General features: G+C 37.6%; 1 protein-coding gene across 1 annotated transcript in view; it reads right to left on the reverse strand.

Annotated features, from left to right (window-relative positions):
• Positions 1-12,330, reverse strand: part of AKAP9 (A-kinase anchoring protein 9) — a 198,721-nt gene that overhangs the window by 94,763 nt on the left and 91,628 nt on the right. Inside the window, exons 11-16 of the mRNA XM_045007992.1 lie at positions 11,970-12,108; positions 11,006-11,103; positions 8,061-8,211; positions 7,401-7,599; positions 2,944-3,040; positions 2,055-2,147 (exon numbers count right to left, since the gene is read on the reverse strand). Coding sequence (XP_044863927.1) covers positions 2,055-2,147; positions 2,944-3,040; positions 7,401-7,599; positions 8,061-8,211; positions 11,006-11,103; positions 11,970-12,108 — 777 coding nt within the window. The remainder of the gene's footprint in view (positions 1-2,054; positions 2,148-2,943; positions 3,041-7,400; positions 7,600-8,060; positions 8,212-11,005; positions 11,104-11,969; positions 12,109-12,330) is intronic.

Raw genomic sequence — 12,330 nt, forward strand, 5'->3', positions numbered from 1 at the left:
CAAATAATATTTGTATTTTTAAATAAGCTATTCTAAAGGGGACATTTCACATTTTACAGAAAGCTACTTAACCTAGTTGATGTCTAAGAAAATATCTGCAACTATAACAACAGGTTTTGAAGAAAGTAGCAAGAAATTCAATCCCTCACCCTTCCCGATTTTCATAAATCATTTTTAATGGTGAGGATAAAACAGTTTGGCTGAACAAAGATCCAGACACTTAAAGGATATGAGGACTGATAGATGAGACATACTATGTGTCTTGCTACCTTCTTCAAAACCTTTTGTTATAGTTGCAGATGTTTTCCTAGACATCAACTGGGTAAAGTGGCTTTCTGTAAAATATCCCATTTAAGTTCTTTATACAGTCTCCACTACAGTCCTCATCCTCAAAGGAAACCTGCTCAACGTTTTCAAAAGACAAGCCTGGGAGCTTACGTTCATAACTCTGCTAGACATCAAAAATCATGGACTGAACCGAGACTCTGGACTTATGGCTTATTACAACAATCTGTAACCTACTAGCACCCTCTTTTTGTCCTGAGACTACAGAGGTGTTAACGGGCCACTGTACCTTGAATGGTCCCTTAGAATATGTGCTAACTATTTATACTTCGAACCCTGTGTGGGTACAAAAATTTGGATCCATAACCGATGTGCTTCCATGATAATTAACTTGTATCTGACCAGTAATCTGCACTTCACCTTTTATAAGTATCTGCATTCACACCAGCACCCGAACCCTATCTCGCTGTTAGAGCCCTGCCCACAGTGCTTAACTTGTAATGAAAGAGGTGTCGGGGCTCAGCCTTGGCAAGCCCCGGTACAAATTAAACACTGCAGCTGGAGCCGCAGCTGTCCTTGCATGCGGGACCTGACAGACTCAAAGGAGTAAGTCGGTGCCAGGGCTATGACCTGCTATACCAAGAGATGCCGAGACTCAGCCCTGGCAAGCTGCAGCACAAATTAAGCACTGCCTGTGCAGACACAAAAATTTGGATCTGCATCTGATTCACAACCGCATCTGTATCCATGGATGCAGATATCCATGGATATAAGCGGATAACTGTGAATTTGCAGGGCTCTACTTATGCTAAACATTCTGCTCCACCTTACACTTAGCCGTGATGCTCGGAGTCTCTCTCCCAGAGCTAAAGAACAGCTGTTTGTGGCTCAAAAGCTTGTCTCTCTTCTGTCAACAGAAGTTGGTCGAATAAAATATTAGGAAAAACTTTTTCACTCAGAGAGTGGTGAATCACTGGAATGGGTTACCTAGGGAGATGGTGGAATCTCCTTCCTTAGAGGTTTTAAGGTCAGGCTTGACAAAGCCCTGGCTGGGATGATTTAGTTGGGAATTGGTCCTGCTTTGAGCAGGGGATTGTACTAGATGACCTCCTGAGGTCCCTTCCAACCCTGATATTCTATGATTCTATGAAAAGATATTACCTCACCCACATTGTCTCTCTAATGAAAATACAGTCAATTGGTTCACAAGGAGAAAATGTATTCACATTGTACAGACATACAGAAAAGTTAATCAGTTCTCTTCTCCTTTTATAAGAATAAAAATTAATAAAAATGGAACAAACCAGGTAAGCAGCCCAAATCTTCTAACCTTAGCTAAGTGCTTCCAGTCAACTCTAATCAGATACCTCTTTCAAAAAAATTGGATTAGACTGATTAAGTTGCTCTTTTCCTTTACGGAGAAGATTTTGAGAGGGTTATACAGAGGATTTTAGGAGTAGAACCCCCTGGAAGATGGATATTGGTTGAGAAAATAAAAGGATTAACTAATGTATGCTAAGGAATGAGTGAGAAAAGAAAAATAAAGTGGGTTAGTATGGGCCTACTTATCACGTTAAGCTTGTGTCAAAAGCACAACGTTCCCTACAGGCTTTGAAAGACTCTTCCTTGTTCAGAATCAGAACAAGATAGTTTCCCATAAATAAATATAACTATACCAATATATTTGTTCTGTAATTTTCTGAACAGTAACAAACAGTAAATAAAACCACATTATACATGCTTAAAATGTTGTCACTATAAAGTTATACCTTAGCTGTTTCTTCTTCTAATCTTTCTTGGTACTGTTTTTCCAACAGCTGAATAATGTCCATATCACCTTTTGATTCCATTTCACGAGGAAACTAAGAAAAAAAATATGAAATATTAATTCATGGTTTCTTGCTTTACTTTCTCAATTCTATAAGTTTCATCTAGGATACTGAATTTTCTAAACTTTTTTTTTTTAAGGTCACCTGTAAATCAGTTTAAGTAATCTTGGTCCATGAAGAAAAAGAGTTGGGAAAGGGAATTTTCCTCACTGTGGCTCCAAAATCAGATACAAAAGCTAAAATTGCAATAGATGAAGTGATGGTTCAGTTCTCCAGCACTGTTTGTACCCTCAGAAGCACAGAAGCCGGGGTAAGGGCAGAAGGGACATGACTAGATCACAGAGCCTTACAAACAAGTCTGAAATACAGTACTGCCAATCCCAAAAGTTCAAAAATCATGAGTCTGGTCTCAACAAATATTAAGGGTGGCTTAAAAATTTTGGATTTTTTTATTTGCTGTTTTTTGAGCCTTTAAGAATTAAAATTTCAAACTTTCTTCTGCAACAAGGGGTAGACTTTTTTTTTTTAATTAAAGCTAAGATTATTACTCATCATAATTTGTCTGACACACATTTTCTTTTATATGTTTTGTAAAAACTTAAATGAAATTTTCATTTGTTTCTTGAGCATGGGCTGAACCCATGTTCATGTTTCACTTCCAAACATATGATATAACTATTGAGATCATCATCATCTGTTTATTACTCCAAAACATTATTCTCAAATTTCAATGATGTCTTGTTGAAGTGTAAATATTTATATCCCAAGGTACTTAAATTATGCTGAAAACACATAATATTGTTGATAGACAAACTGAATTATACAGTACCTCTACTGCCGTATCTGTACTTTGTTGATAAAGACTTTCAGTTTGTGTCATTTTCTGCATGACGTCTTTAGAGTTTCCCTGTGACTCTGCAGATATACTAAAATGTAAAAGAAAGGTGGGGAAAAGATTAATATTACAAGATATTAATTTCAGTTTCCCAATACCTCTAGCTAATTATATTTAGAAAAAATTAAACTAGTGACAGAGTACACACATTTTACATGACACAAATTCTGTGGTACTCTTTTAATAGTAGAATGCAAAATGATGATGATTACTGTTTATTATTTGTATTGCAGTAATGCCCCAGTCAGTATCAGCCCCATTGAGAAAAATTCTGTATAAGCACAAAGCTAAACAGAGCCTCTGCCCAAAGACTTTACAGTCTAATTTGAAATAATAAATAAGTGAATGTGACAAACAAGAAGAGCAAACGGGAGATGGAGGATAAAAGTAATGAAAATAAACACTTTTAGTTATGCATATTAGTTACTACACAATTTGACAATTTAAGCTTAAACATAAAAGTTGGGATATTTGAAAGAGCCTAAGCGACTTAGGGACATGAGTCCTCTTGACCTCAGTGGGACCTATCGTCTTAAGTCATGTAGGCACCTTTTAAAATTCCACTCAAAATCAATAAAGTTTGGTGAACATGGCAGATGCATCTCCAAACATTTTGGTACTCTAGGCAAACCTAAATATATCATTCCCACCTCCATTCTATGTTTTCTATCCATGCTACTTAGTCGCCAGGGAAGCAAATACATACAATAATCACACTTAAATTTCTACAAGTCTGAGAGATATTATCAGTTCTACCAGTATTCACCATTGCAAGTATAAGGACGCTTTCACAAACTAACAGAATCTTTCAAAACAGAAGATATTTTTAGAAGTGTGACTCCTGTGTATATATTCAAAAGAATGAAATAGTCCATCCAATATTAAGAAAATGTTAAGGCTACAAAATGAAGTCTGAAAAAGTCTGGTTTAGCTCTGACCCCCATGTTTGTGGATTATGATACAGTCTTTAATTACATGATCATATAAAATAGCAGTTCTCACACTGTGGATTGGGACCTCAAAGTGGTCCCAACCCCGTTTTAATGGGGTTGGCAGGGCTGGCGTTAGAGTTGCTGGAGCCCAGGGTCAAAGACAAAGCCCTGGGCAGCAGAGCTCAGGATTTGTCTTCAGCTCTGGGTGGAGGGACTCAGGTTACAGGCCCCTTGCTCAGGGCTGTAGCCCTTGGGCTTCCACTTTGGCCCTCCCCACCCAAGGTGGCAGGACTCAGGCAGGCTCAGGTTTCTGTCTCCCCCTCCGGGGGTCATGTAGTAATTTTTGTTGTCAGAAGGGGGTCGTGTGCAATTGAACTGCTGATATACAATATTTTCCATGGGACTTCTTAGTAATTTAGGGAACAAGATGGACAGAGCACAGTGAATGAGGGAGCTATTTATTTGTTATCCACCTTGTTCAGTGTCCAGTCCCCTGCTTCATTCAATGTACATCACCCTACCCCATATCATCCACTACCTACTCACTTTACAACCCTCCCTCCACAGAGTACTCTTCCATCACCCAGCCACATGTCCTTTTTCTCAACATCTACACTCCCCACCTTCAGTTATACAGACTCCCACCCTTACAGGCAGGTTGTCTTTTAAAGTCCAATTGAGACTAGCAGCCTCTGCCAAGCTCTGGCTGCTCCTATTGTTTATTCACCACCAACATACAATTAAGGGGAAGCCAATGGTCAAGGTTTGACTAGTAGGGTGCAGGCTAAAGAAGAGGAGGTGCTGAGATGCTGGAGAAACCAGATGGGGCCAGACACCAGCTGGAAGACTGATCACAATGTTTTTGCTGCCCTTTTAATTGTTACACCCTAGTCAGATGCATGTCCTGCTTGTATTATATGGGTGGCTTGTTAACAGGCAAGTCAAGCATCTGAATGAATAAGGCAGGTAAGAAGTCTCTTGTTTCTTTCTACACTTAAATACCACAATGCTAGGCACCTTAGAGAGCTCTACATATTCTAACGGGTTACGTTAAATCTCCCATTCTTGGCAGCAAGTTGATACAAGGAAGCTCAAAACTCTGGCTATACTCTTCTTAGGAGAGATGTTACGAAAGGCCAAAATTAGAACCATGCTATAAAAATATTAAGATTTGTGGCTTTCACAAATCCTTCCTTTAATATTCCCTTTCTGCTATCATGAGACAAATGAGTGCCTTGCTAAAGAAGACATAATGTGTAGGGTGAATGAAATAAGACGTTACGCTTCTTTATTGCTAGGTTTATGATCTTTTGTCACATTTTAAATATATACAGTTTTCAAGCTTACTTTTCCTCAACAGCATATTTTATGTAAAATCATGTCTTCAGTAAGATAACTTTGAAATAGCAAGGAATCCAAAATACCTGATTAACTTTCTCGAAGTAGCAACAATTCATTATTTTAGCTACAAAAAAGTTACTGATTATTTCTAGGACTCTTATTAAAAATTTTATTTTGGTTTCTTTATAAAGAAGTCAGGTAATGAAAAAGTCCTATACTATAATGCATGGTGCTCTTCAATCTTAGGATTCACTGAGTTCATCAATAAATAACTATTAAAGAAATTACTCTAATTTTTAAATAGCATTGCACAGCTTTTCCATTAATTATTTACCAAGATGTGACCTGTGACCTGGATATGCAACCTGGTGAAAAGATCCTACCTGATTCCCAGCAAGGAAGGAATTAATTTTCTGCTTAGCTCTTACACAGATTACAAGCGGAGTAACAAAGTAAGGATGCTACAGAGAGTCCTGTGACACCTTTAAGACTAACAGATGTATTGGGGGGATGGCACCTTTAAGACTAACAGATGTAAGGATGTGGACTGAAGACCCCCCAGAAAACTCTATAAAGCAGCTACCTGGTAATCATAGGTGAGACCTATAAGGAGGTGAAACTACATATTTGATTCCCAGAAGACTAAGCTATACCCAAGTAAGGGTATTTTTCCAATTAAATTCTAGGTTTATGTGAAAACCTTTGGTTTCCTTCTAACTTGCATAAGGCTCAAGAATACAGGGGTGAACGAACAGGACAGTGCATCATCTAAAATGTTTATTCTAAAAAGAATACATGCTCATGAGTATTTACTTATTGCTAAATATTTTCACTGCACAAAGAGTTAACTTGAATGAAACCAGCAGATTAACACGTATACAAAAAGAAGTCTAAAAAAGGATCAAGTGGTAACAAACTAAAAAGCGTCAGGAAATTAATTATAAAGGCTGATAACTTGTCCGGGCCAGTACAGATATTGCAGTCTATAGATTTTAATAAAATCCACATTGAAAATACTTCAAATGTACCATTTTTACAATGCTGAAAACTGACTAGGCTAGCAGGCCTTAAACAATCCCAAATGCTCACTGGAAGTTCATGCCTAGCTGTATGAGTATTCAGAAGGCACTGTGTTTGTTCTACAAAACAGACAGTAGCAGGGAGTTTAAAAACGAAGGTACTGGTCCTGCAAACATTAAGCCTGTGTGTAAATCCATGTATGTTCAGGGCCTAGTGTTTCCAATAAAGTAAGCATATATGACTGAGTACACACAAGGAGCAGATCAACAGGGTACATAGATACCATTTTTACTTGCATCCAATGAAGTGGGTATTCACACACGAAAGCTCATGCTCCAAAATGTCTGTTAGTCCATAAGGTGCCACAGGATTCTGTCCATTTTTACATAGTCACTTCTCAGGGTAGAAATGTATTTTAAGAAAGGGAAGGAAAAACATATACAATCTAGAAAAGTGTAACAAAAAGAAAAAAATATGCTTTCTCCACTTTGCCAAAGCAGACATACCTAGCTTGAATGGCCCCCGACGGAGACAGGAAGTGCTTTTGTTCAGACTGGCAGGGTTCTGCAGGGCAGTGGGGAAAGGGAGTGGCTGTGCCTTTTCACTTCCCACAGCTACCTGGGAGGTTTGCCCCCACCCTTCCTATGCTACTTGGTAACAAGTACTGTACTAAATACACCAAATATTTAATAATTTGTATATTGAGTAACATGAAGTAATGAGTAAAATTTGCAAATGTTCAAGGGTAACTATCAAATCTATTGCAATGGTATAACATACAATAATTGGCAATGATATATTAGAAAATACTTGTAACATAGCAAATTCAGTATCCAATAATTTCTGAGTTACCAGATACTGCTCCCTCACTTAGTTCATACTGGTTATACCATTTCTTTGTAAAATATTTGATTTTTTAAAAAAGTGATGAGTAAAAAAAATGTTCATATAATTTGATGATTTTTTCATATTCTGATGTTGTTAATAAAATATGAAGCTTTGCACCCATTAACTTTTTGAAAACACTAATGTTTACATATGGTGTTCAGTACAAAATGGTAAACACTATAGAAAAGGAGGATAAAGATCATGGGATACCTGAAATCTTTAGGGGATTCACTGACATCCTGAGGTCTATTCTGTAAATGAATGATCTCTGTAGTGTATCTCTCTTCAATTTCTTTCAACTGCTGCTGGAAATAGGACCGGAGATGCTCAATTTCTTGAGCATGTTTTCCTTCAAGTTGCGTTTTAAGGTTCTCCATCTCCTCCCAACGAGATGCTCTAACCATAAGATCTGTAATTGGGTAATTTGAAGGGAGAAAATCGGTTAACAATTACGTTAATACACACAAAAAGTCTATTTGAAATAGTAAAACAATGACTAGCAATAACATCAAAGATCTCATAAAATGTTAATGAAGGTAATTATTTTTATTGTGATAGCAGAGCAATCCTATTTTCTATAAATAACAATCTTGCAAAAACAAACAACACAAGAACTCTCTCTTATTAGAGGTAATATTAACAATCCCTTTAATTGCTGAAAACCAAAAAATATTACTGAACACAGTTCTAGAGCAGATCTGCTGAATTTCTAAACAAAATTCCAGAGATTTAAAAAAACAAAAAGCACATAAATCAGATGAGAGAATCATCAGTACTTAAGGTGTTTAACCTTGTCTTATCCACAAATTTAGATTTAAAGCATTTTTATGGCTATAGACATTACAAATAATTGCATATGTATCTCTTTACCAATAAGGTCCTGTGAAGGGGTCTGAAAGCCTTCTGTTTTCATTTGCAGACAGCTGCTTTCCTCTTTTCTATGCTCCAGTTCAACATATGATGTCTGTTGCTCCAGTTCAACATGCTCCAGTTCAACATATGATGTCTGTTGCTCTTCAGCCTAGGAAAAGTACAGTAAAAACAAATGACAATTTAAATAATATTTAAATCAAGAATAGAAACTGTAACTGTCCTGAAAGCATAACACAAGTGCTAATACTTTACTTGCACCCAATCTACCATTTATATAAAATACATACACATACCCACGTTATGCACATTTTGCAACCTTTTTCTAAATGTAACCGCTGAATATATCACATTTAACCTTTTAATATGTAGCAATGCAGGATACTGTCTGTACTATTATCAAATTTTCTACTGATGGCACATCACTAAGAAAAATGATCATTTCATCAAAATCATCTTGCTCACAACAGGTGTGTTGTAAGCAAGACACGAGAAGTCATTCTTCCGCTCTACTCTGCGCTGGTTAGGCCTCAACTGGAGTAGTGTGTCCAGTTCTGGGCACCGCATTTCAAGAAAGATGTGGAGAAATTGGAGAGGGTCCAGAGAAGAGCAACAAGAATGATTAAAGGTCTTGAGAACATGACCTATGAAGGAAGGCTGAAAGAATTGGGTTTGTTTAGTTTGGAAAAGAGAAGACAGAAGGGACATGATAGCAGTTTTCAGGTATCTAAAAGAGTGTCATAAGGAGGAGAGAGAAAACTTGTTCACCTTATCCTCTAAGGATAGAACAAGAAGCAATGGGCTTAAACTGCAGCAAGGGAGGTTTAGGTTGGACATTAGGAAAAAGTTCCTAACTGTCAGGGTGGTTAAACACTGGAATAAATTGCCTAGGGAGGTTGTGGAATCTCCATCTCTGGAGATATTTAAGGGTAGGTTAGATAAATGTCTATCAGGGATGGTCGAGACAGTATTTGGTCCTACCATGAGGGCAGGGGACTGGACTCGATGACCTCTCGAGGTCCCTTCCAGTCCTAGAATCTATGAATTTGTATGACAGAATACTGTGCTATTTACCCAAAGACTGTCTTAAGTTCTACAGTATCCAGTATATCAACATATGGAGGGCAGGCACACTGAAAAGATTATTAATTTGGTCTTATGGTAATAGATGGAGTATTGCTGGTTACACATCTATTCAACCTATTTTGTTAACAGATCCACCAAGTGGAATTCATAGTGACTTTTATAAATGCTGCATGTCTCTCCCCCCTGCTTTTCAATAAAAGCTAAGTCATGCATGCGAAAAAAACCCTGAGAATGAGCTCAGAATGAGAATTTTTACTTTATATTAAAAGCTCATGCTCTGTTTACCTATAAAATATTAGCATATATAAGGTGCAGATAACAGGAATTCAAGTTAGCTTAAGGAAGAAGAAATACTTTACTACTGGTCAGATTACCCACAGACTATTCTTTTTACACTTATTTTTAAAAATATAGGACATCTCTCTTTGAGGTTATTTGAAGTTTTTCTCTCTTAGAATTTAAAAATCGTTATTTAAGGCTACCGAATTTGTTCATAGGCAACAGTATAGGAAACTTATTTTCAAAACATTTTGATTTTTTTTCATTTCTATTTAGATTTATCTGGTTAATCTTATTTCATAATATGTTGTCCAACCTATGTCCTAAATAGATCAGGCCAATGCACAGGATATTTGATGGGTCATTCTTTAAATAAGATTATCCATGTAATTTTACATTATGTAATTGCTCGATTTTATACATCTACCTGTGCCTCCAATCAAAACTGGACATGTTGAGCCTGGTGCCAGGGGAGGATGCAGCTTGGAAAGCGCAAGGAGAGGTACCTCGAGCCTCTGAGCTTCCTTCTCTGGCTGCAGCCTTTCAAAACTGCCTTTCTCTTATTGGCAACTGCACATTACTGCCCAGTTTTGGCCATCTGCTGAGGGGTTGTTAGTAAGCAGGATCTACTGTATATACTAAAAATGGCTGAGCTATAAACCATGACTGAACTTTATTTATTTTCCGCAAATTTCTCAGGACCAGACTTGGCAAAGTACTTGTTTTAGGAACCATATGCATGACATTAATTACAAATTAATTACAAATTTTAACGAAACTACTTTCCTCGGGAAGGACAGTTAGTACATAATTTCCAAGAAAATGTAAAAAATAGCACAAAACCTGACATTTTGTGGCTCCATATTAAGCAGCAGGACAAGATTAAAAATGGGGATATTTGAAGCTGAACCCAGCATCCACCTCCATCAGTACTACTTTGGTTTTGGTAGCTTTCTTGGTTTGGACATATTAGAATGGAAGAACAATGAATTCTGAAGAAAGTTTACCAAGGAATGGCTGTACATGGCCGATGATTACGGAGGCAGCAAAAGCTTTGATGGTGAGATTAAAATTGCTAGTGATGGACATAAACTGAACATTCAGCCAGGCCACTTTAAGGACCACGCCAAAGAATAATTCAGGTGGCACTCAATCTGCAAGGAGGCCAGGTCCATTGGGATATGCCAAGATGATGATAAAAATATCTTGTAAAATCATCTTGAAATATTATAAGAATGTTAGTGTAACTTTTTTCACCAAGAATACCAACTGAGTTTTATATGACATAAAACATCACATTTAAGAGGGTTTTCCATTTAATTTTGAAAAGTTCATTTCCCCTTCTTAGATCCAGGTACATTACACAGTCATTAAATGGTCTTTATATAATTCTGCAAAAACTTGCACGTGCTTCATTTTATGCTTGAAATAAATGGGCCAAGTGACGTTTACATGCACAAATTTAAATATGGGCGTGTTTGCAGGATTGGGACTTAATAAACAAGAAACAGATGGAATCCACAACCAGCATCTGGTTCGCATATCCACTTTATAATCGTATGGAATTGTAAATAGTCTACCTTTTTACAGTCGCTCATAAACTGTGTATGAAGTGCCATCAGCCTGTTGTATTCTTCCATTATCTTGCTCAGAAGAATTTGCATACTTTCTTGCAAGGCTAAATTACAAAGAGAGCTAATGACATTTTCATCAAATTCAGTTAGTGCATCATTACACGCTGTATTTTTAATTAATCAACTTGCTCACAAATTCTTAACTGAAGAGGATTATCATCATTACTGTTATACTACTCCATTATTGTAAGTGGGAGAGGGGCTGTACAAATTTTGATGCACTTAGTATGCATGTGTTTGTTTATAATTTTGGTAGGACTGCTTAGCTTCTCTTGTTGTATGAGCAGAAAAATCAATCTCCTCACATTATCTATCTGAAAGATCCACTACAATAAGCACAGGACAGGACAGCACTCACAAAATAAGAGTGATACAGAATATTGAGGCATCTTGAATGCTGATTAATTGGTGATGTAAATAAGCAACTGAATCGTTTGCAGAAATAAAAGGGGTGTATAAAAATTGTTGAGCAGACATATTAATACTGATTTCAAATCAGTGATCTCCAAACTGTGGAGCACACCCCCTAGGGGAGCATGGAGGAACGTCTGTGGCAGCGCAGTGGGTCCTGGGCCAGCCCCCACAGTGGGGTGGGGAGGGAGTGCCACCCTGCCCCTCTCTGCCCTCAGCTCCTGCTCCGGCCCCATCCCCAGCCGCAGTTGTGGCCCCGGCTCTGCTTCCGGCTCAGCACCAGCCTCTACCCCCCTCTCTCAGCCACAGCTCTGTCCCTGGCCACCGGCCCAGCTGCAACTCCACTTCCGGCCCAGAGGGGCATGGACATATTCCAGTACTGGTTACGGGGGATGCGAGAGGAAAAGTTTGGGCACCACTGCCACAGATTATTAATTATAAATACCAGAATATTAATATAGTGTTGTCAGCAATATCTAAAAGTTACTATATGTTTTACCTTGAGCTTGAATTCTGTGCGTTGGTAATTCTATGTCAGGTTCCTTTCTCTCAAAAGTAGGAACATGGAAAATGTCTTGTTCTCCAGGACTAACTTTGACAGGACTTGAGTGTTGTTCACTCTGAACACTGTAGAGAAGCTATATGACAAACAAACAAAAATATCAAAAATAAATAAATATAGTTTAGGCTACAGCAGATTATTTATGATTATATTAAAGACAACAGGCAGAGGAAACAAAATAGAAAAATAGCATCCATAAAGCAGTATCTTTGGGGTAGTAACTTCTGTGGAAATAGTTGCATACGCCTGTTTGCAAAGTTTTTAGATGATAAACGACACTTAATATTTTGCATTTAAA

The sequence above is a fragment of the Mauremys mutica genome, chromosome 2 (genome assembly GCF_020497125.1).
Source record: "Mauremys mutica isolate MM-2020 ecotype Southern chromosome 2, ASM2049712v1, whole genome shotgun sequence".
NCBI lineage: Eukaryota > Metazoa > Chordata > Testudines > Geoemydidae > Mauremys > Mauremys mutica.